Source organism: Mustela putorius, unplaced genomic scaffold (assembly GCF_011764305.1).
Source record: "Mustela putorius furo isolate JIRA1106 unplaced genomic scaffold, ASM1176430v1.1 tig00003858_pilon_pilon_pilon, whole genome shotgun sequence".
In the NCBI taxonomy this organism is placed as follows: domain Eukaryota; kingdom Metazoa; phylum Chordata; class Mammalia; order Carnivora; family Mustelidae; genus Mustela; species Mustela putorius.
In genome coordinates this window covers 36,718,492-36,744,211 of record NW_025422010.1, presented here as the reverse complement: position 1 = coordinate 36,744,211, position 25,720 = coordinate 36,718,492, and the positions used below count along the sequence as shown (strand labels likewise).

At 36.0% G+C, this 25,720-nt stretch overlaps 1 protein-coding gene across 2 annotated transcripts in view; it reads left to right on the top strand.

The window, feature by feature from the left end:
• RIT2 (Ras like without CAAX 2) overlaps positions 1-23,487 on the top strand; it is a 379,620-nt gene extending 356,133 nt beyond the window's left edge. For both annotated transcript variants that reach the window (XM_004752234.3, XM_045065576.1), the window contains one exon: positions 22,976-23,487. In XM_004752234.3, coding sequence (XP_004752291.1) covers positions 22,976-23,206 — 231 coding nt within the window. In that variant the 3' untranslated portion in view covers positions 23,207-23,487. The remainder of the gene's footprint in view (positions 1-22,975) is intronic.
• Positions 23,488-25,720: the final 2,233 nt, after the last annotated feature.

Sequence of the window (25,720 nt, the reverse complement as noted above, 5' to 3'; positions counted from 1 at the left end):
TTAGCAACTGGGTAAACACTGTGGATATTCTTGGAAATGGAACATAAGAAAAGACTGATTCAAAATAGAGAGTGGGTAGGCATGGCAAGAGAAAGGGGGAAAAAAATAAGGAGTTTGAGAAATCATTGGGGTGGAAGTAACCTTAAGATATCCTTTCCCTTGATTTTATAGATAAGGACACTGGAGTCCAAATCAGTGTGGTCAAGATGTTACCCTGCAGAGCAAAAATGTAGCTCACCTCCACAGAACGAGAGTCATGTGTAGATGTCATTTCTAAATTCCATTGGTTTCCTTTTGAGCACTATTTGTTTAATCCAGATCACCTTCCTCTTTGTCAATTTGGGGTTGCCCACCTTAGACACACAAAAAACAAATACAGCACAGGACTCTTCTTGCTAATGTTCATTTTAACTATTCTAGTTTAGTAAATATGTACTGAGGATTTACAGTATACAAATTCTGTGTGTTGTTTAATTGGAGATGAATAAATGCATTGCAACTATCTATAAGAGGCTAAATTGTAGAGAAGATGTATGTATTTTTGAATGAGTCACCAAAGGAAGCTATTTCCTCGGAAGTATCTCCTCCTAGGAAGTATCACTAGCAGTGATAATAATGCCATTGCAGAGGACATATTTCAGGTTCCTATATTTTTGCTTGTCTATCAAAGAAATTAAAATGTAGTGGCCCAACTATCTGCCCTTATCCTAGCAGAGGGAGTAACAAGTATAATTAAAACAGAACAAAACAAAACAAAATGGTTCATGTCTGGTGTGGTGAAGCAGTTATGCATCCTCTGTGGTTAGAAAAGTAATGATCCTATAACAAAAGTTTCATTGTTGTTGCTGCTATTTATCTGTTTTATAGATCCTTTGTTTGGGTCACATATTACTCTGCAAGAACAAAGCAAAATGGAACCATCTGCTCATTTTTCTTCTGATTTTTTTTTTTTTTTTTTTTTTTTTTTTTTTGCTGTTGTTGTTAAGATTCTGGAAGATGAAGACTGTCTTCTGAAAATAAGACAGTGCTATCTTCTGAATACAGTCAGTGGTAAAGCCACGAGCAGAAGACATCATTTATGTTTTCCAGTATTAAAGGAGCTGTCACATGGAAGAAAAGGCAGTGGAGGGGAAGTTGTATTCTGAATATTTCTCTAAGGCCAGAATTACGATAAGAGATAGGAAATCTAGGGAAGACATTTTCTTCTTAATGGTATGGACTTTTAGCCAGTGAGAGATACACATCAGAGCCTGGGATTCTCTGATATATGAATAAACTCATCACTGGAAGTGTCTATAAAAAGTCTCTGTGCCCCATCTCACAGGAATGCTGTAAAAGCAATGATGTCTGACTTCCTTACAACACTAATTGTCTCTTATGTCTATGATTCCATGATTTCATGATCTACCTGTCCACTTAGCATGGCTTGCACTTAGACAAATCACAACTGGTTAAGGAATTGGGAACTTTGGTGAATTAGATGTCACTGTGAAAGACCAAGATCTGACCACAAGACCAAATTTAGGTTGTGTTGATAGCCACATACAATAAGAAAGGGTAAAAAATGAATCCCTAAGGCAAACACTGTATTAATTGGGAGGAGGGGAGAATTTAATAAACAGTTTTAGGAAATAATAGAAGTCAGTTTTGGAGCCAATTTGAAGATGATTCCAAGTGTAGGAGACAGAGAGGAGAAAGGAGCACTATTTGTGTGCCCAAGAAACTTACCCTTGGTACCGAGTAAAAGGAATATTAATCATAATGAAAGACAGAGTGACGAAAACCAAATGCTTAGGGACTTAAAAAGAGGGAGAAATCATACTCAGTCTGAGGGATCAACCAGCAGTTCATGGAAAAGAGTCTGGGAATTACTTTAAAAAAAAACCCTAGTGAGGGTGGCTCAGTGGGTTAAGCCTCTGCCTTCAGCTCAGGTCATGATCCCGGGGTCCTGGGATTGAGCCCCACATTGGGCTCTCTGCTCAGTGGGGAGCCTGCTTCCTCCTCTCTCTCTGCCTGCCTCTCTGCCTACTTGTGATATCTCTGTCAAAAAACAAACAAAAATAAAACAAACACAAACAAAAAACCCAAGGGATTAGCAGAATGTTGGCTGGTAAGATCTAAAGGACAAGGATGAAAAGAAAAGGTAAAGTTAGAGAATAAGAAAATTGAAGAAAAGAAATTTAAGAGACTATGAAGGAGAAAGGTGAAGAAAACAACAGAGGAAGTGAAAGAGTATTCAAGGTTTTTAGTAGATTGAGGATTATACATAACTGTGGTGGCTGGGGGAGGGGAATGAGATGGGGAAAACTTGTGGTTTGAGCAAAAATGCTTTTATGACACATTTAGTAAAATATGCCCAAGGGAAAACTGAACCATTCTGCAGATAAATAGGGCAATGGAGTCAAATGTATCAGAGGAACTCTGACAGTAGAAGGCCCCCTCCCCCACTCTGGTAATTGTTGTAAAGACGAGAATCAAACCTCTCATTCACCAGCATTGCATGATTCCTGACTGGAGACAAGCCGATTCTATGTATTAAATGAATAAACAAAAAAGTCCAAATTATAGTACATTTAACCTGCAATAAGCATGAAGCATTCTGTTATCTCCTTTCTATCTCTTACCCCATTTTAAGATGAGGACACTGAATTTTAGAAAGGGTAAGTAACTCAATTATGGTCACTCCACTCTTAAGCAATAGAGATGTGATTAGAACCCAGGACCTTTGGTTTCACAAACCACCATCTCAACCAGAATACTTTCCTCCCTGTATCTTAGTAAGATCTGCTGTTTTGACTAACACAGACTATGTTCTCAGCTGCTTCTGTGGAGGATGGAGCACAGATAATGTCAGTGAGCTGACAAGTTATCACCGTGATAGTGTTGTTTGCTCTGTGCTCTGACATGACCAGAATCTGGAAGAGAAAACAGGTGTCATTGACTTGGAGATGCAGTCTCAGGCTGCTGCTTCCTAACAGAATTGTCAAGGTTACCTTCCTTTCTCCGGCATGCTGTGTGCACAGCCATTGGGAAACAGGTCATTTTGCCCACCTGGGGAGGGACTGGGCAACTGGGCTTGAGAAGCAACAAATGGAAGGAGTTGCTAAGGCCACAGAGGGGTTTCTTGTACAGTTAAAAGCTGTCATCTGTGCAGCCACTTGAATCTACATTTATCTTCCAGATCCGAAGGGACGGAACTCGCACATACTCTATTATAAAATATATATATATATATATATATATATATATTACACATTTTAAAAATAAAGTGAAAGCTGCATAACTAGATGCCAGAGTCCTCAGCTACTCACTCGATAGGGGAGTCTCTACTCTCTCCCCCACTCCATGCAAGCCGCCTTGCCTCAGGAAGGTTATTCTCTGAACTTTTATGTCCTGTGTATTCTATTTATCCTCTGTACCATGTCATCAGGACAGAGTCTTTGTGTTGTAGAAAAAGGGGCATTAGCGGTGGTAAAAAAGAGTCTTGGTTTTTAGTGCCAACTTCAGCATTGAAGAACTGTAATATCTTAAAAATTAAGGAATTCTTAAACTGCTTAGAATTTAGAGTATTGGATGCCTTGGGCCAATTTCAGCTCTATAATTCCAATTTTCTTCTGATTCAGTATAAGAACTTTTGATAAAAAGGGGTCATCTTATAAAGGACTGTGTAATTAGTGTGTGCCTACAAAAAGTAGTCGTTGACAGAGTTGTTGTAGAATGATATGTAATGACTTGGTGGCTTAAAGGTGACCCTAAAGTCCATTGAAATCTTAAATTCTTTTGTTTTGAGCATATTCCATATCCTTTTAGTTCTGATAGCCCATATGATGCCCTTGATTCTTCTAAGAGGCCAGACTGCTCCATTGGTAATTATGACTAAGTACATATTTATTAAGTACCTTTTCTGTCGTAGGAGGTTTTGGACCATATTACTACATAATCTTTAATCTGTGTAAGAAACTTCTGAAGGAGATGGTATTATCCTCTTTATCTTGAGGAGAAAATTAGGGTTTGAGAGGCAGAGTTATTTGTCCAAATAAGAGATGAGCCTGACTTCATTTAGTACCAGTCGCCATAGGAATAAATCACTGTTTTTTGAGCACTTATTATGTGCTACTTGCTGTGTTTTTGATGATGGGGGAATCACAAAAATAACTTAAATTGGAGAGATGAATGCTTGCTTTTATGTTATAGAAATTTCTCTCTGGATAGAGTATGAAGGATAGATTTGAGGGAGTCAAGTCTGAAGGTAGAAAAATCATTTAGGCAATAAATGCACTAAAAGCCCTGGATTAAGGTACTGGCCATGAAAATGGAGAGGAAAATGTCAGTATACAATAATAAAAAGATGGAAATGGAATGGCTTATCAGTTAGATTTAAGGATGTGGGGGACAGAGGAACCTGCTTAGATTACTGGGAATACTGGTGCCATTAGCCAAGATGGAACATTTGTCAAGGAAAAATAATTAATATGACCACAAATTTGAAGTGCTTAGGGACATTTCAGAGATACTGCCCAGGAGAGACTTGTACATGTGATTCTGGGCTTAAACTGAGAGATAATCTTTCAAGACATCAATATGGGCTTATGAGAATTCTAATGATGACTAAAGCTTGGACATGAATATGAATCTATAAGGAACAAATGTCAAATAAGAATAGAAGTAAAGGTCAGAATCCATGGGCACACAGTTATGGGAAAAGTGAGTGAAGAGTAGTCTTTTTAAGATACTGAATATACTTAAATACTCAGAAACAGTAATCAGAAAGAAGTTAGAAAAATCGGGAAAGAAGGAGGTACCAAATCAGACGAGAAGTTAAAGAAGTAGTCAATTTGTCAAATATTGCAGATGCTGAAAGATCACTGCAAGCACCTATTGGGTTTGGCAGCAAGGGTCATATTTATACCTTTGAAAACTATTTTAGGAGAATGGGTGAGGGGGGAACAGAATCCAGATTGAATGTTGATGTGCAAATTAGAAGTGATTAAATCAGCACATAAACCTCTGATACCTTATTTTTTTTTTAAATTGAAGTATAGTTGAAACACAATGTTACATTAGTTCCAGGTGTACAATAGAAATTCAACAATTCTATATGCTGTGCTTAGCACAAGTGTAGCTACAGCCCTTCACCATACAATGCCAGTACAGTACCATTGAATACATTCCCTATTCTGTACCTTTCATCCCCATGACTTATTCATTCCATAACTGAAAACCTGTACTTTAACTTTCTTTTACCCATTTTGTCTATCTACCCTCTTCCCTCTAGCAGCCACTAGTTTATCTTCTGTGTTTACGGGTCTGTTTCTTTTCTTTTTTTTTCTTTTAGATTCCACATATAAATGAAATCACATCGTATTTGTCTATTAGATTTATTTTACTTAGCATAATACCTTCTAGTCCATCCACAGTGTTGAAAATGGCCAGATTTCATTCATTCTTTTTTATTGCTGAGTTATATTATGAGCAATAATTGTGTGTGTACCTCACAGTATGTTTATACATTCATCTATCAGTGGACATTTAGGTTGCTTTCATATCTTATTATATTATAAATAACACTGCAGTAAACCTCTAGGGGTATATATGTCTTTTTGAATTCATGTTTTTGTTTTCTTTGGGTAAATACCCAGTAGTAGAATTACTGGATCATATAGTATTTACACTGTTCATTTTTTCAAGGACCTTCCATACTGCTTTCCACAGTGGCTGTACCAATTTATATTCCCACCAACAGTACATGAAGGTTCCTTTTGCTCCATACCCCCATCAATACTTGTTATTTTTGTCTTTTTGATACTAGCCATTCTGACAGGTGTGAAGTGATCTCATTGTACTTTTGGTTTGTACTTCCCTGATGATTAGTGATGTTGAGCATATTTTCACGTGTCTGTTGGCCATTTGTATGTCTTCTTTAGAGAAATGCCTATTCAGGTCCTCTACCCATTTTTATTTTTATTTTATTTTTTAATTTTATTTATTTATTTGACAGAGATCACAAGTAGGCAGAGAGGCAGGCAGAGATGGGGGGGAAGCACGCTCCCTGATGAGCAGAGAGCCTGATGTGGGGCTAGATCCCAGGACCCTGAAATCATGACCTGAGCCAAAGGCAGAGACTTTAACCCACTGAGCCACCAAGTGCCCCCCCTCTACCCATTTTTAATCAGATTATTTGTTTTTTGGGTGTTGAGTTGTGTAAATTCTTCATGTATTTTGAATATTAATCCCTTACCGAATATTTCATTTGTAAATATCCTCTCCCATCTAATAGGGTGCTTTAAGACTGTGCATCCTTCTTCCATTTTCATGTATTACCCCCATTCTCCATCTTTTTAACCTTGTACATGGGGTTTCCTAAATAATCTACAGTTAATGGTGAACAAAAGGATGGATGGAAGAAAGTAGCTAGAACTGGATTCTTAAAACAGGTGACTTGAATATTTTTCTTGGAAAAAAGAGACTGTAAGAAATGCTTAAAATATAGAACAGAGGAAGGTACAACTCGTGCTGCATGACTGAAACAGACATTGAAGAGGAAAGAGCCCAGATGGAAGTGCTGGACTTGACAGAATCAATAACCTATCTTCATTTGAGACTGGGAGAGCAAGAAAATGTAGCTAATGACACAGGTGAGCTTCTAGTTGCTAGCCTTGAATATTTTACTCCTTATTTTTGGATGTTTTTATTTTCTCATTAAGGTGAAGTAAGAGGGCAAGAACATCTGCTGAAAATGAGAAGTGAAGATTTTGAAGAACTAAATGAGGAATAGGAAAGGGCACTAGCTAATAATAAGTAAAATGATTGACAAGGGCACTGATGGCTCTGCAGAAATTGAACACTAAATTTACAGTAGTGCCAGGAAGCACAGGCTTATAAATTTTTCAAAAAAATGCCCAGCTCCCTAGAACATTGGTTCAGTTTTATATTCTGCAGACCCCAGAGTTAGAACTTGTAGCAAACTTACTTTGTTCAGGTTCTTTCTTCTTTGCAAGGCCTTCCTTTTCTGAATACAATCCAAAAGATACATGTGTTGACCATAAACTTGGAGGAACCCTGATACAACCTCTGGCTTTTCCTTGGACCACATCAGTGTCACCTACCACTGTGATCCCTAAATTCATTTAAGAAAGAATCATGATGCAGCCTTTTGATTGTTTGGGTTTTTTGTTTTGTTTTGTTTAGAGATTCTCCAGTACACCTATCTTATACAGATAGTATACATATATACATATAAAATAGGGCATTTATGGGACTCAAAACCTTTGGCAGTTCAAATGAGATTTGGGCTTATGAGCTCTCTAGTTAATTTATGGAGAGTTTTTGCTGTAGTAGTTGGTTTCTTCCTCCTTGGTTGCCTTTCTATCCCTTTATTCAGCCACCCATTCAAGGAAGATATACAAAAGATTGTTATTGAGCTTATTTCATGTGCAAAACACTAAGGTGTTGCTGGGAAAGCAATGTTACCCTCATGGTCTTATAGTCTGCAGGGGATCCAGATATTACACAGCTATACAATTTATTGCTTAATTAAAATTGTTATATATGTTGCAAATATAATACATAGGTTCCTTCTATTTTTACCTAATATAAATTTATTAATGTAATAAATTTTGAAATTTTTTTGATACTTAAGTTCTCCAAATGGCAAAAAATTTACTCTTTATTCATAAAGTGTAATTTAATATACATCAAATATACACATTTATTAGTGCAAATATATGAATATATCCTAAGGCATGGGCATACATATATGTATACTTACATATTTATGTATATTCTGACATATATATTTCATATACTGCCTAACTTTATTGATTTATGATTTTAACAAGATATTTTAAAAGTAGTCCTTAGGAGAAAAATTCAAAGAAGCCAGATATTGCTATTAGCAAAATATTTAGCATTAAGCTTCTCTTTTTTCCCTTCATAGCAACTACTGGCTGCCATGGCAACCTTTCCCCCCAGCATACCAGGGCTTCTTGGATGAAAAGCACAAGGCCTTGGAGATTTCAAATGTCTCTTGTACAAAGCAGTCTAAACCCTTTACCCTAGAGCCATTACCACCCTGTGCCTCAGGACTGGCTACACCATTTAATTTATTATGTCCTGCTTTTCTCTCCATTCAATCAATATCTCTTTAGCAGGAGAGAGAAAACCTTTTACATTTCTTTGCACAGAGTAGGAACTCAAGAAATGGGCTTTTAAAAATTACTTAATTGACAGGTTTCAAACAAATTTCATATGAATCTACATAAATTAGGCATTTAAGCTCACTAAATTTCTCCTGATAGTGCTATTCATTCTCTCCTTCCTCCTTTCTTCTAAACCACATTAACTACTGATGAGCCCACAAAAGTACCATTATCACCTCTGCCTTAGGCCATTATTAGTCCTTCCATCTGAGACTATTTCCAGTTCCCCTGCCACCCCCACCCCCAACCTGCATAACTCTTGCTTATCATTTAGGTCTCCTACAAAGATATCCTCCCTGAGGAAACCCAGAACCACTAATAAGGGTATGGGCACTACTTATAAATGTCACCATAGTGCTCTGTGCTGGCCCCTGTCATGGCACTGATTATAGTGACTTGGAACTTTCTTTTTATTTTCCTATTGCCCTGACAACTAGCTCCTTTATTTATCATAACCCCAGCACTGTATTACTATTGCTGGGCATCCAGTAGAGTCATTCTAAGTGCTGGCCACTGTGCTGGGTCCAGGTACATCACTGAACAAGAATGACAGATCCCTGCTATAATAAAGCTTACACTGTACTGAAGGAAGTCAGAAAATAAGCAAAGGAATAAATTAGTAAAATGATTTCAGAGAGTAATTGAGTGCCAAGAAAGAAATAAGGCAGAATACTGGTACAGAATCACTGGCAATGTGCAGAATATTTTCTAGAGAATAGTTACACAAGGTGTCTCAGTGGAAATAATATTTAAGCTGTGGCATGACTGATGAGAAGAAAACAGCCACAAAAAATGTTGGGAGGAGCACATTTCAGGCAGAGGAAATGTGCAAATACTCAAAGGCTAGAATATTGCTGTGAAGCATGTCCCAAAGGGGTAGGGATTGCTGAAGGACTTCTACTGGAACCAGCACTGTGTTGACATTCACTTAAGCCCTGCTGCCCCCTCCCCACTTCAGCAGATCTACCCTTCCCAGTTACATTTCCTCATTCCTTGGGCTAGAGGTTTCCTCCCTCAGAAGACTGGCACAAACCTTGATACCATGTCTCCCCACTTGTGCGTTTTGAACAGCCTGTGCCCCAAGAATGACAGGCTCTGAGATAGCCCAGGTGCACCTTGTTGTTACAATTGCACATCCTATCATTTTTTGCTTGCTTTTCAGAATTGCCCAGGTCAGGCCCAGTCCCAGTGGTGACTGCTGGTCTCATTTTGCAAGCAGACCTGTACACATTTTGGATCCCTGCTGGGGTGGGGATCAGAGTTTTAACAAACTCTGTCCACAAAAGCAGGGTATATGTAACACACAATGGAGACAATCCCTGAAGCACCAGGTTCTGGTGAACAGGAACACTGCATTATAGGGAATTAGCAGACTTCTTCATAAGGCCATTATATTCAAGAGCAGGAAACATAGCTGACTTTCCCAACACAAAGAGAGTTAGAAAAAATGAGGAGACAGAGGAATATGTTCCAAACAAAAGAAGAGAATTAAAACCACAGCAAGAGAGCAAAATAAAACAGAGATAAGTAATATGTCTGATAAAGAATCAAAAGTAATGATCATAAAGATACTCATTCAACTTGAGAAAAGAGTGGAAGACATCAGTGAGACCCTTAACAAAGAGATAAGAACCACCTGGAGATGAAGAGCACAATAAATAAATTAAAAATTCACTAGATAGAATACATAGCAGGCTAGAGGGAGCAGAGGAGCAAATCAGCAACTTGGAAGACAGAGTAAAGGAAAGTAATAAAGCGAAGCAGTTAAGAGGAAAAAAATATGCCAAATAATTATGCCAAAAATTATGCTAAATAAAAGTAGACTTAGGAAACTCAGTGACTCCATCAAGCATAATAACAGTCACATTATAGGGATACCCAAAGGAGAAGAGAGAAAAAAGTAGGCAAAACATTTATAAGAAGAAATAATAGCTGAAAAGCTCCCTAATGGGTGGGGGGAGAGATCCAGATTCAGGAGGCACAGAGAATCCCCCAACTAAATCAACTCAAGGAGGTACACTCCAAGACACACAGTAATTAAAATGGCAAAAAAAAAAAAAAATACTGATGAAGAGAGAATTTTAAAAGCAGCAAAAGAAGACCATTATATATAAGGGAAATCCAATATGGCTAACAACTGATTTTTCAGCAGAAAATCTGCAGGCCAGAAGAGAGGAACATGATATATTCAAAGTGATAAAAGGAAAAATCTGCAACCAAGAATACTCTATCCAGTAAGGATATCATTCAAATTAGAAAGAGGGTTAGAGTTTCTCAAAGAAATGAAAGGTAAAGGGGTTCATGACCACTAAACCAGCAATGTTAAAGGGACATACTGAACATAAAACAAAGACCACAAATACGAATAAGAAAAGTGGAAAACACAAAAGCAGTAAAAGTAAGCATATCTGTAAAAATTAGTCAAGGGATTCATAGAATGAAAGGACATAAAATATGATACCATATGCTTAAATCATGACAGGGAGAGAAGTAAAGAATGGGTTGAAACTTAAGTGACCATCAACTTAATACAGACTGCTACATGCAAAACATGTTATATACAAACCTAATGACTACCATAACTCAAAAGATATGAATCCAAGTATATCACTAAAGAAAACCAACAAACCTTGAAAGAGAGCAAGAAAAGGTCAGAGAAGAACTATACCACAAAACAAGTACCAAAATGACAATACACAGCAATAATTACTTTGCGATTTACACCCGAAAATAATATAATGATGTATATTGACTAACAAATTAAAAAAAAAACTTAAAAAAATATAAAATAAAAACTTTTAAAAAATATAAAATAAAAGGGTGGGGGGCTGTGTGGCTCAAGCAATTAGCAGCTGCCTTTAGCTCAGGTCATGATCCCAGGTTCCTGGGATTGAGCCCCCCATCAAGCCCCTGGCTCAGCAGGAAGCATGCTTCTCCCTTGCTTGCCATTCCCCCTGCTTGTGCTTACTTTCTCTCTCTCTCACTCAGTGTCAAATGAATAAATAAAATCTTTAAGAAAAAAAAAAAAGGAGGGAGAAAAATAATTATTTTGAATGTATTAGCCCAAATGCTCCAATCAAAAGATAGAAGGCGACACAATGGATTAAAAATAAAAACCCATCTATATGCTATCTACAAGAGACCCACTTCAGAGCTAAAGCCACCAGTATATTGAAAGTGAGGGAATGGAGAAACATCTATCATGCAAACAGACGTCAAAAGAAAGCTGGGGACAATCATCGGACAAAATAGGCTATAACAGACAAATGAAGGACACTAAGTAAGAGTAAAGGGGATAATCCAATAAGACAACATACAATTATATTTATATTCTCAACATGGAAGCACCCAAATACTTAAAACAGCTAATGACAAACATAAAGGAACTAACTGATAGCAATACAATAATGGTAGGTGACTTTAATACCCCATTTATATTGTTTGGCAGATATCCAAACAAGAAATGAACCAGGAAACACTGGCTTTGAAGGACACATGGGATCAGATAGATTTAACAAACATATTCAAACATTCCATCCTAAAACGGGATACACATTCAAGTGCAGAGAGAACATTCTCCAGAATAGATCACATAATAGATTAGGCTGAAAAATAATTCTTAACAAAATAAAGAAAGACTGAAGTCATACCATTCATCATCCATCTTTTCTGATCACAACACTATGATCCTATAAATCCTCCATAAGAAAAAACTGGGATATAGCACAAATACATGGACATTAAAAACATGCTACTCAACAAAGAATGGGTTAATCTGGAAATAAAAATTGGATATCAAAAAATACATGAAGACAAATGAAAATAAAATAACAATCCACAATCTTTAGGACGCAACAAAAGCCGTTCTAAGAGGAAAGTTTAAAGGACCACTCAAGAAGCAGAAAAATCTCACACAACTTAATCTTATACCAAAAGAAGCTTGCAAAAGAACAACAAAAAATCTAAAACTTAGCAGAAGGAATGACACAGTAAAGATTAGAGTAGAAATAAATGACAAACTGAAACAAAAAAAACAACAGAATACATCAATGAAACCAGGATGTGTTTCTTGGAAAAGATCAACAAAATTGATAAGCTCTAGCCAGACTCCTCAAACAACAAACAAACAAACAAACCAGAGAGGACTCAGAAAAAATACCACAAATGAAAGAAGAGAGAGGTAGCAACAAATACCAGAGAAATACAGTTGTTTAAGAGAATATTATAAAAAGTTTATGACAATAAATTGAACAACATAGAAGAAATGGGTTAGATTCCTAGAAACATACAACCTACCAAAACCAAAACAGTAAGAAATAGAAAATTTGAACAAACTGATTACCAGCAATTGTAATCGAAATACTCCCAACAAACAGAAGTCCATGACCAGACAGCTTCACAGGGGAAATTCTACCAAACATCTCAAAAAGAGCTAATACCTATTCTTCTCAAACTATTCCAAAAAATAGAAGAGGAAGGAAAATTTCCAAATCTATTCTATGAGGCCAGCATTATTCTGATACCAAAACCAGATAAAGGCACCACTAAAAAAAAACTACATCAACTATGATGAACATCGATGTAGAAATCCTCAACAAAATACTAGCAAACCAAATCTAAAAATACATTTAAAAAGTCACTCATTATGATTAAGTCAGATTATTCCTGGGATACAATGTATGGTTCAATATTTTCATATCAACCAACATGATATGTCAATAAAAGAAAGATAAAAACCCTATGGTCATTTCAATAGATACAGAAAAAGCATTTGACAGAATAAAACATCCAACCATGATAAAAAAAAAATTCCCTCAAAAATGCAGGTTTAGGGGGGCGCCTGGGTGACTCAGTGGTTAGGCCGCTGCCTTCGGCTCCAGTCGTGGTCTCAGGGTCTTGGGATCAGGTCCCGCATCGGGCTCTCTGCTCAGCGGGGAGCCTGCTTCCTCCTCTCTCTCTCTCTCTGCCTGCCTCTCTGCCTACTTGTGATTTCTCTCTGTCAAATAAATAAATAAAATCTTAAAAAAAAATGCAGGTTTAGGGAGAACATACCTCAACACAATAAAGGCCACACATGAAAAACAATAGCTAACAACATACAACATACAGCTTTTCCTGTAAAGTTAGAAAAAAGACAAGGGTGTCCACTCTCACTACTTTCATTCAGCTTCATACTGGAATTCTTTTTATTTTTTTTAAAGATTTTATTTATTTATTTGACAGAGAGAAATCACAAGTAGATGGAGAGGCAGGCAGAGAGAGAGACAGGGAAGCAGGCTCCCTGCTGAGCAGAGAGCCCGATGCAGGACTCGATCCCAGGACCCTGAGATCATGACCTGAGCCGAAGGCAGCGGCTTAACCCACTGAGCCACCCAGGCGCCCCCTTCATACTGGAATTCTTAACACCAATTAAACAACAGAAAGAAATAAATGTATCCAAATTGGTAAAGAAGTAAAACTTCCACATTTTGCAGATGACATGATATTTTATATAGAAAACCTGAAAGACTCAACCAAAAAACAACTAGAACAGATAAATGAATTTGGTAAACTTGCAGGATAAAAAATCAGTGTACTGATATCTTATGCATTTCTGTATACCAATAATGAATCAACAGAAAGAGAAAATAAGAGAGCAATTGCATTTATAGTTGCACCAAAAATAATAAAGTGTACCTAGAAATAAACTTAACCAAAGAGGTGAAAGACCTTACTCTGCAACTATAAAACACTGATGGAAAGAACTGAAGACAACACAAAGAAATGGAAAGGCATTCCATGCTCATGGATTGGAATAACAAATATTTTTTAAATGGCTATACTACCCAAAGCAATCTACATTTTTAATGCAATCCTTATCAAAATATCAACAGCATTTTTCACAAAAACAAACAAGCCTAAAGTTTATATGAAACCACAAAAGCCTAGAGTAGGCAAAGCAATCTTGAGAAAGAACAAAACTGGAGGCATTACAATTCCAAATTTCTAGTTATATTACAAAGCTATAGTAATCAAAATAGTAAAGTACTGGCACAAAAAGAGACATATAGATCAATAGAACAGAATAGAAAGCCCAGAAATAAACACACAATTATACAGCCAATTAATCTTTGCAAAGGAGGCAAGAGTATGCAGTGGGAAAGTCTTTTCAACAAATGGTGTTGGGGAAAACCAGACAGCAACATGAGAAAGAATGAAACTGTACACAAAAACAAACTAAAAATGAATTAAAGACCTAAATCTAAGACTTAAAACCATAAAAATCCTAGAAGAGAACACAGGCAGGAATTTTTCTGACACTGGCCGCAGCAATTTTTTATCTTTTTGCTAAAAAGATAGCAAACCTATCTTTTTCTAATAGGTCTCCTGAGGTGTGAGAAATTAAAGCAAAAATAAACAATTGGGACTACATTAAAATAATAATAATAATAATAATAAAAAGAACTTCTGCTTAGCAAAGGAAACAGCCAAGAAAACTAAAAGAAAACCTACTGAATGAGAGAAAATATTTATAAATGACATATCTGATAAAGGATTAGGATCTATATGAAAAACTAATGCAACTGAACACCCAAAAAGCAAATAATCCAATTAAAAATGGGGAAAAGACATAAACAGACATTTCTCCAAAGAAGATATCTGATAGTCAACAGGCACATGAAAAGATGCTCCACATCACTCATCATCAAGGAAATGCATATAAAAACTACAATGAGGTATCACCTCACACCTGTCAGAATGGCTTAAAAAAAAAAATCAGGAAACAACAAATGTTGATAAGGATGTGGAGAAAAGGAACCCTTGGGCACTGTTGATGGAAATGCAAACTGGTGCAGCCACTGTGGAAAACAGTATGGAGGTTCCTCAAAAAACTAAAAACAGAACTACTCTACAATCCAATAATCATACTACTAGATATTGACCCAGAGAATACAAAAACACTGATTTGAAGGGATATATGCACCCCTATGTTTATTGCAACATTATTTCCCATAGCCAAACTATGCAAGCAGCCCAAGTGTCCATCAATACACAGATGGATAAAGAAGCAGTTGTGTGTGTGTGTGTGTGTGTGTGTGTACATACTTACAATGGAATATTATTCAGCCATAAAAAAGAATTCAATTTTTAAAAAATTAAATCTCACCATTTGCAGCAACGGGCATGGAGCCAGAGAGTATAATGCTAAGCCAAACATATCAAATACCATACGATTTCACTCATATGTGGAATTTAAGAAACAAAACATTCAAAGGGAAGTAAGAGACAAACTAAGAAACAGACTTATAATTATGGAGAATAACTGATGGTTATCAGAGGTGAGATGGGTGAGGGAATGGGTGAAATAGATGAATTAAGAGTACACCTGATGAGAACTGAGTAACGTACAGAATGGTTGAATCACTATACTGTGTACCTGAAATTAATATAACATTGTATACTGGAATGAAAATCAAAAATAAAAAGGAGGAGTTTCTCCTATGTCAGTGACTGCAGCTGAGGATGGGAAATTCTTGCCAGTGCTTTGCTGTGTTTTGGTTTTCCCTGCAAGTAGTTTATGCACTTAGCTTTAAATGGAAGATATGTGTTAAAAAAAAAAAAAGGAATAACTTGTAGGGGTGCCTGGGTGGCAGAGTCGGTTAAGCGTCTGACTCTTGGTATCAGCTCATGTCATGATCTCATAGTCATGAGGTTCAGACTCACACCAGGATCCACACATAGCACAGAATCTGCTTGGAATTCTCTCTCCTTCTCCCTCTATCCCTCCCACTGGTGCTTGCTCTTTTTCTCTAAGATAAATAAATCTTTAAAAAGAGTAACTTGCCGATTAAAAAAGCAAACAAATCTAAAACACTTTCATTGGAGCTTGTCAAGGAAATCGGCAAGGCTACTCATATTGTTAAAACTGATCAAAATCAATTGCACAACTAAACAAAATGAAACTGAACAATCTAAGTTTGGGCAACTTTTCCTTCTTATTTTATTAACAAATAAAATGTTTTGGTTCCAAATCTGCAAGAGACTGATTCCTGTTATCTTGATGATGTAGGCTCTATAATGAAAATAACTATCTTTATGGGCAAGAATCAAGTGAAACACAGGAAAGCATTAAAAAATATAAACAAGTCCCAAAGAGTTTATTCTGTATCCTGAATGTTTTAACAGCAACTGGTAGACTGAATCATAAAGATAGTACCCTTGCAGAGCTTCTCTTGGAAGAGCCAGACTCAACTTTCTGCCAATCTCTCCTCATTCAAAGTTAGCAAATATAGCAAAGCAGCATCAGACTTTCCCTCTATGCTACTAAGAATTATACAGGTTACTAGACGACCACCATCACCCTGCGTACCTTTACAACAAAGACCAATGAAGCTCCTGAAGTCAGCAAATTGTTGGGACTGGAACTCTAATTGACCAGCATGCTTGCCACTTCCCACCAACAGCTGGGCCAGGACCAGAACAGGCTGTGCTTGCCATCATGCCCCTGGGGTCTCTTCAACCCCCCATACAGCTGTGGCTGTGCTCTAATGCCTCTTCGGGCAGATGGGAAATGGCATTTCAGGGAGTACCTGGCACATTACACAGTGATCTTCCTTGGTGAAAAAGGTCACATCTATTAAAAAGATGACTCCCTTGGGTTATTGAAATTTTCTATTGTATAAAACATTTTTCTTTAATCCCTTTTTTTCTGCCAATACTTTCTAAGGCCTGCAGGTGGCACGTTTAATCACAAAGTCCCCATCCTTGCAATTGAGGGGCAATTGGATCTGCATTAATTGGTCCTTCCCTGACCCCCAAATAATCTTTCTACAATATTATTTTTCTCTTTGTTTTTAAAATTTTCTTTTTCTCTAAATGCGATATAAAATGTTCTGTGCCACTGGTTTGTAATTTAATAATAATCCCAAATTATAAAACCTCAGATCAGAATAACCAATTACATATATGTGGAATACTGGCAGAGGGAACTGGAAAGACTCCAGAGAAACAGTGAGGATTGGAAACAATACTTGATGGAAGAGAATAGAACTTGATGGTTGTTTTACTTAATTAGGGATGTGACCTTGAGCCATTTGCTTAACCATTTTTGGACCTGAAACTCCTAATTTGGGGGGAAAAAAAATTCCCATCTAATACTGTGCTTCTTTCTTAGCAGATACTGTATAGCATGGATGAATATTTTTCATTTAAAAATACTTAATTTTACTTAAACTTTGGATAGCTAAGATATAATACATTGGATGAATATGTTACATACCCCTGTTTTAAAGCCTAATATAGAAACTGTTACTTCTTGTTATGTTACTCTGATTCTGAACCACTCAGAACCATTAGTGGACTAAAAATTATTCCCAGAGATACTGTTGAAATATTTATAGCCTTTGAACAGACCAAAATTATTAAGCATAAGCCCAGAATCCATAAAAATTAATTTTTTGAACTTTTTTTATTACATGTTTGGACTCAAGTTCTTGCATTGAATATATAGTATATTGATATATTGACCCCAACATCCAATGTAGAGATGAAAGATTATGGTGTTTGTCAACATGGTGTGAGATAAAATTTATTGAAACATGGGAATTTTAAGGTATGCTTTTACTTTAATATTTTTATTTAAAAATAAAAACCTTTGGTGATTGATCTAGTAAGAGTTCTCCAGGAGTTATAGAAGAGAGCGGGTATTTTACTAAGTTTAATTTCCTTTTGGATTTTATTATAACGAATGTGAAAATTACTGAGTTGTAACATGGAATTAATATTCTGATAATGAGTCTAAGAATATATACAACTACATTCCATGCTTTGAAATAGAAGGATTTACCAAAGCAATGAGGAGCTACAGAGTTAAAAATACTTCATCTTGCTACAGTAAGAAGCAGTTATGTCATCTGTTATTTGCTTATGTGACTTCAGTATGAATCTTTGGATGAAATTTTTCTAATTTTTTTCATATTAAGATTATTACATTGGAATTTTAACTGCATTTTGAGGTTTCCAATAATGTATAATACATTTTTATAATTAGGAAACATTTCATAAACATGTTTGTATAAAGAGATTTTTCAAATGTGTAAGAAAGAAATATACGATCAAAGACTTCAACCCCCTTCTACTTCTTTTCTTTTCAAAGAAAAATTACCTTCCTGTGCTGGTAGAAATAATCTCCATACCTTAAGGATAATCCAAAATGGTGATGACTCAGTGTCAGAGAACCACTGAATGGATCTTCCAAACCTTGATTTGGAATCCTACCCAATAGTATATCAAGCTCCCATATATTTCATCATCTTGTTTTTAGATTCCCCACTGCACTGTATTGGTCTTTCTAGCCCTTAACTAATACCCCACTAGCTAGACTGCTATACATATACAGAGAACTGTAGTAGGATGACTCCAATGCCATTGTCACTGGTTTTCTCTCTACCTCCTCCTTACTAGAATTATTTCTTTCCTGTCTTTACCTTTATTCTTTCCTATGAATTTTACTATCTCTGTATAACAATCTATGTTTCAAAAGATTTCAGGATTTGAATGTACTTTTTATTGAAATTACAAATTATTTTGAGATGATTTGTAATCTTTATGGTATTGAACCTTCCCGCTAGAAACTTAAGTCCATAATGTTATCTGATTTCAGAAATCTACAATACAAAATTTTTAATGTATTTTGCAAAATATGTCCAGACCCGATTCATTTTGTGGCAAGCCATGATCTGATGTGATTTGAGACTTTACCTATCCTATTTACAGTGAGTGTTGAAACATTTAGGTATAGAAATACTTCTGAACTTGAGGAAATGGTGATGCTCTAAATTCAGAAGGGGTACTTCCAATTATATGGTACATCTGTTTTTTCCATTGATGCACCACATACAAAAAGTACACAAATTATAAGTATACAATTTGTAAATTATCCCACAGTGAACGCACTTGAAACCACTATAGATCAACGAAGATAACAAAAAGCACTCAGAAGACGCCCTTGTGTTACCTCCCAAAGGAAGGTAAACTAGTTTTCTTGTGTTACAACTTTCTAAAAGTATAATTGTGTTACATATTACTATAACAAGGAGAAAAATTAGACATTGGGTATATGGGAAATATCTGTACTATCTTTGCCACATTTCTAGCAATCTAAAATTATCCTAGTTTATTAAAAATGTTTCACAGAAAAAAAAATGTTTTATAGGTCTAAGTTCTGTCACTAAACACTACTATGTTTATGAAATTTACCTCAATTACATATAACAATATTTGATTCATTTGCACTGAACAGTATTCCATGCTATTCATATTCAACAGATTATCAAATTCACTTATTTGTATTGCTTTTAGTTTATGGTAATCTGTGATAATACTGATAGGAACTATTTTGTACAAATCTTTTGGTACTTATATCCACACATATCCATCAGAGAAGGTTTAGGTTATAGAGACTGAATTGTAGAAAAGTCTTAATTACATATTTAATTCCTGTGTTATATATAAAAATATATAAAATATATATCAATAAATAAAATAAACAAAAATAAAAATAAATAAATAAATAAATAAATAAATAAATAAAATAATAGATTTTCTATTTCTTCTTGTGTAAAGTTCTGTTAAGTTTTGTTTTCGGAATTTATCCTTCATCTAACTTGTCAGACTTCTTGACACAAATATCAGATTCCCTAATTACCTTTTTTAAGATTGTAGGACCTGTACTTATATCTACTTGTCATTCTTGATATAGTCTATTTGTACACTTTCCCACCTTTAACCTTGTCTTGCCTGGGCTCTATCAATTTAACTTCTTCACATTTAGTTTTCTCCACTGCATGATTATTTTCTTTTTCATTTATTTCTGTCTTTATCATTCTTTCCGTCTGCTTTTTTTGGTCTAACTTGCTGATTTCTGGGGTAACTTTGGGGTTGATACATTGGTCATGAAATTTGAGTGTTTCCACTTTGATGCTTCATGGTGTTTTGAAACTTGCTTTAAAGCTTAGCATGAAGTCAATTTATAAATGCTTCAGGTTCATTTGAAGAAAATGTGAATTTTTCAGTTGTTGGACATAGCCATCTTATCTATCTAAATTAGATAAAATGTGGTGTTTTGTTCAAATCTTCTACCTCCTTCTTGACTTATCTATGTATTCTTTCAATTGATGTGAAAGAATGGTTACAATTTCTCACTGTGATTCTGGATTTTAGTTCTGTTAGCTTATTAAATGAGGCTATTATTTTTGGTACATACAAATGTGGTATCATCATGATAGAGTCCTCTTTTTAAGTAACTTTTAACTATCTACTTTGTCTGATACTGTATCAATATAATGCCTTTTTTTGTATTAATTTCCATCCAAATTTCACTCTTTCTATATTTTTTTTTTTTTTTTTTTTTTTTTAGAAAATGAGGTCTCCTTGCTACAAAAAAACACAATAGTTCTGAACCTCTTTCTATATTCTTATATGTAAGGTGTTTCAACTACAAGCATTTAAAAAATTGGTCTCACAATGTTTGTCTTTTTTTAACTGGATAGTGTGCTGCACTTACATGTAAATTTTGGTTTTGGTAGATTCTATTTCTTCACAATTCCTTGGGAGCTGAGTACACATCCTGCTTCATTGACTTAAGGTTTCTCCATTTGTCTTTTGACCTTTGAGATGTAGGTAAAATTATCTCTGCCTCTTGTCCACTGCTCTGTCAGGGGAACGTCCTATCCCAGATAAGATGGGTTCTTTGAACCTGAGTCTCAGAATAAGATAAGGAGAGACAAACCAAATCCCAGCTAAGAGCCTGAAGCTGAACTGACACAGTCTGCCCTCAAGTTGCTGATAAGCAGTAAGAGCAGGAAACACTTCTGCAAGCCAGAGGGATTTTGAGGCTATTTATGTGTGTGTATGTGTATGTGTGTGTGCATTGTAATGAAAGGTGATTAATCTAGGAAATCTACTAGAAATGTGGTGTTGCTATAAAAAAACACCAAATGTAAGTCCATTACCTTCTGAGTTGGGAAAATTGTTACAGGAGACTGAAAAACAAATGGCAACTCATGGTATACAGGGTCAAAATATTTGGTAAGACTGTCACCTGTGATTCCTTGGAAATCAGACAAGTTAATAAATGTATGACTTTGCTGGTAAGACAGAATCTTAATAATTTTAGCTTGTTGCTTATATCTGCATTTCTTTAGTCACTAAAAGATAGAAATGAGCTCAGAAAAGAACCGGTGTGTTTGCCAGCAGGAATGAAAGCCCTTAGTGAAGTTTTTAAAGACGAGAAAGGACCTGGCTTTGAAATCAGAGGTCATTTTATATCCCAGCTCAACCATTTATTACAGCATGATGTATCAGTTAAGAACAAGTGGTTTCTGTTTTGGTTACAAACAACCCCAAAATGTCATCGGCTTTCAGCTGATGTTTAAGCTTTAAGCTGATGAACAAATTCTTTAGTTATGGCTGGGGAATATGCCTACCCTGGTGAATTGGGTACTCTACTCTCCATCGTCCTGGTCACAGACACTCAAGTGTACAGGCTGATGGAGTCCCCAGTTCACCATACGCTTTCATTTGACAGGAAAAAGGAACATATAAATACATACACATGTGAGTGACTTCAATAAATTGACCAGAATGGATGAGGAGGCTATCGGAACATATCTAGTCAAAGCAGCCTTATTCCTGCTTTCTTTGAGGCAGTGTGAATATCTAGCTAATGGGAATGCTAATCGAGCTAATGGAAATAATCAAGCTAATGGGAATGCTAAAGTTTGAGCAGGATTATTAGCACCCAGTACAGTGTCATATAATCTCCTGTTTAAATATTTGTGCATCACTTAAATCTGTAACTTAATTCATACTTTCTAAATCTAGGTGCTTTTATTAATCTTCCTTTCTCCTCTAGTAGTGACTCAGGTACCAGGTACTGTAGTGGAGATTAAATAGATGTTAAGGCATAGTTCCTGACCTCAGTTGGTTTATCATCCCTAGAGGATCCACTGCAATAACATGCACCACAGCCTGGTTTCGTGCCACAAAACTTGTGTAGCACTCTAACCGTGCTCTGAAGTGCTTAGCTACAGACATAATGGTGGTGTTTAGCTTTTGTTTCTCAAGTTCATGGCAACTTCATTCTGGCTTATTCTTAACTTAAAGCTCTGGACTATATTTAACAACAGTAGTTATAAAGCTTTCAATATTTATTCAGCAACATTATCTGTAAAAGGTGCATCAGATACATTCACAAAAAGCCTTGGAAGTAGGTGTCATTATTCTAGATTACAAGTGAGAAACCTGAGGCCAAAAAGGTTAAAAAAGTTATGCAAGTTTGCGAAACTCAAAAGTGAAAGAGCTGAAACTTAGAAACCAAGCCGCTTTACTCTAAAGCCATGGTTTTGACCACTGTGCCATGTTACTTTTTTTGAAGTCTGGAGAATTCATTTTTAATTAGTTCTTATCAGTTGCCTTTTTAGAGATCCTGATTTCTCATTTGTCCATCAAGTTTAGAAATTCTAGAGATTTTCCTTTATACCAAATTCTCATTAGTATAACAAATTCTATTTTATATATATACATATATTATATATATATACACATTATACATTTAAATATATACATATATACATTTATATATATAATGTATACGTGTGTATATATAATATATACAGATATACATTTATATGTGTATATATATAAATAATATGCCCACAGTCCTGATCGAGAACATTGTTTTTGACTTAAGCATCTTTCCTTTTCTCTCTTTTTACTATCATTTACTTTTCCTTTAGGTCTCTACAGAAGAGGGCTGGAGTCTGGCCAGGGAATATAACTGTGCTTTTTTTGAGACCTCTGCGGCCCTCAGATTCTGCATTGATGATGCCTTTCACGGTCTAGTGAGGGAAATCCGCAAGAAGGAGTCCATGCCATCCTTGATGGAAAAGAAACTGAAGAGAAAAGACAGCCTGTGGAAGAAGTTAAAAAGCTCACTGAAGAAGAAGAAGAGAGAAAACATGACATGATATCCTTGCTTCTAACTCCCTTATTCTCTCTCTGAATTTTATCGGTCGGACAATTCCAGATGTTGCATTCTGCTTCAGTATTGTCTGTCTGTCTCTCCCTTTCTCTTTAAATATCTGCCTATAGGTAAAAGCAAGATCTGCATAACTGTACCTCTTGAGATAGTTTTGTTTTGCCCTTAACAGTTGGATGGATTTTGTCAATCAGCTGGATATGCTGTTTAAGTTTTTACAATATATTACTAAATAAAATTGACATTCCAATTGCCTCATTTCCCTTTAAAGAGTCTAGCTTCATTTGGTATGCTGTCTGGTTATAGAGGAAATTCAAAATTGCAGACAGAATGATAAAAGGCTCAGGGGATCTGCCTTTGCCTGATAAGCCTCTGATTGTTTGCATTTCAGGAATCTCAGTAAATAATGAAGAAGCTCAAGAAACAATTCAGAGCCGGAGTCTGCAGCCCTGTCTCTCCTTAACTGTAGAAGTCTTGGTGCTTTTTTGTGAAGATAAACCTTAGAAGAATTATTAATAATAGGAACCAATTGTGGGTCATTGGAGGGCTGAAAGGAAATATCCCCATATTTGCAGTGCTCTGCCCTGTTAGGCTTTGGCCAAATTATCACAGTGAAGTCTCTGAGCTATGGCAAAAGGACATTGTCTTTGCAGCAGGCAGAGGGAGGCTAATAGGAACTTGGTGGCTCTGATATTCACAAAAAGATAACCTGCTTCCTCTCAGTGGGAGTCCCTCCTAGGATTTCTTCACCTACATTGGGAACAAGCACCTGCAGGGCAAGAAGCTTGTTGATCCAGAGACCCTATATTCTCCTTATGTTGCTATAATTTCCTATCTCTTCCTACTAAAACCATGAAACACCCCCAGTTAGAGCTCTCTTTTTCTTCTTTTTTTACAAAAGATCATCACAAGAAATGAAATGGTCTATTCACTCATTGGTCCCACTGTGATTGGGCTTTTTCAAATTCATGCTTAGAAAGTACCTTACCTGAACAGTTCTGAATGTTTAACAGACAAAGTGTTAAATAATAGACAGTTAAATATGAGATGGAATCCATCCAACCAGTCTTTATGGGTTGGAGATAGTTTTTAATCACAAATCAGAGAAAAAAAGAAAAAGGGGCATAGTTATGCAATGTGTGAACATGTATTCTTTTATTCACAATGTCCCTAGAACTTGTTAATCTCTGAAAATGCAGGAATGACTCAAGGTAGTTTAACATATAGCTGGAAAACTCACTTATCTGAAAAACAGTGGAATTAGACATTATGAGATGAGAGGACACATTTTACATAGTAACATAGATACAACTGGAAGGAATTAAGAGATCATAGATTTTCAACAGACGGACTAAAATTTCAGCCTTTTGGAATAGTGTACTTGTGGGTCCTTTTATTGCTTGGAACCAGGGCCTTTGTCAAAACCACAGGAACTTCATTGCTCCTGCTCCTATGCACTAGGCATGCAATTAAATGCTGCCAAGTATCTCCCTTTTGAGTTTTCTCAACCTCCATATTCTATGGTGTAGGACACAAAGTAATCAGTTTTTCCCATTCTATAGCATCCTGCAACCAAATCCACTTCATCTTTTCATTCTCAGGCATTCCTAATTAGGGGAAAAACCAAATTTTAAAAAGAACCCATGAAGATGATATGAAGATATTCTTACAGTTACAGAACTGGTCTTTACTTCCTCCTGTCCTTGGTTCTGAATATTTAATACTCTGCTTTTGTCCTGTTAAAAAGGGGTTAGTGTATTCTTTTCTCCTGGAGCCCCTGACCTTCCAGAACCTTTCCATGTCTGAGAAGACTCTGTGAATACTGGATTCCATCAGAGTCTTCTGTTTGCTAGAAGATTCAATCTAGGAAACATAGTACTTGACACTTAGTTTTATATGATGGAACTACATCGTTGAAAACCTGATGAGTGCTCAATCTATGAATACTAATAGTGTTTGGTTCTTTTCCTAACACAACTCAGTCTTTGTAAATTTTATTACTGTAAGCTACACTGCCTTTGCGTCTAGAGTTTGTATCTCTTTTTTGTTCTTCTCTTTCTTTATATTCCTTTGTGCTAATAAATAATTTATATATTTTAGAAACTTTTAGTGAGGTTAGAAATGGGTAACACTTGCCAACTCCTACCATTTCACTCTACAGAAGGAGGGAGGTCTATAATTTATCACCTGAAGGCTGCATGGATGTGAGATAGTTATTAAAGACAGACTTCAAGCACTGTTTTTAGACCAGTCTTCCTTCTGGAAGACAGGGCAGAAGGAAATATTCCAGAAGAATAAAACCTAAATATTTCTGCCCAGGGGCTACTGCTTCCCTCTCTTGGCATAAAACCAAAATGCCAAGATCTTGTTTTTGATCATTATCCCTAAAAACTTCCAACCAGACCAAGAAAATCTAAGTTAATCTCAAAAGCTCAGAGAAGAAAACCACAAAGTACCCATGCCTACATTACTAAGGAAATGTCAAGAAACTCTTGAAAATAAG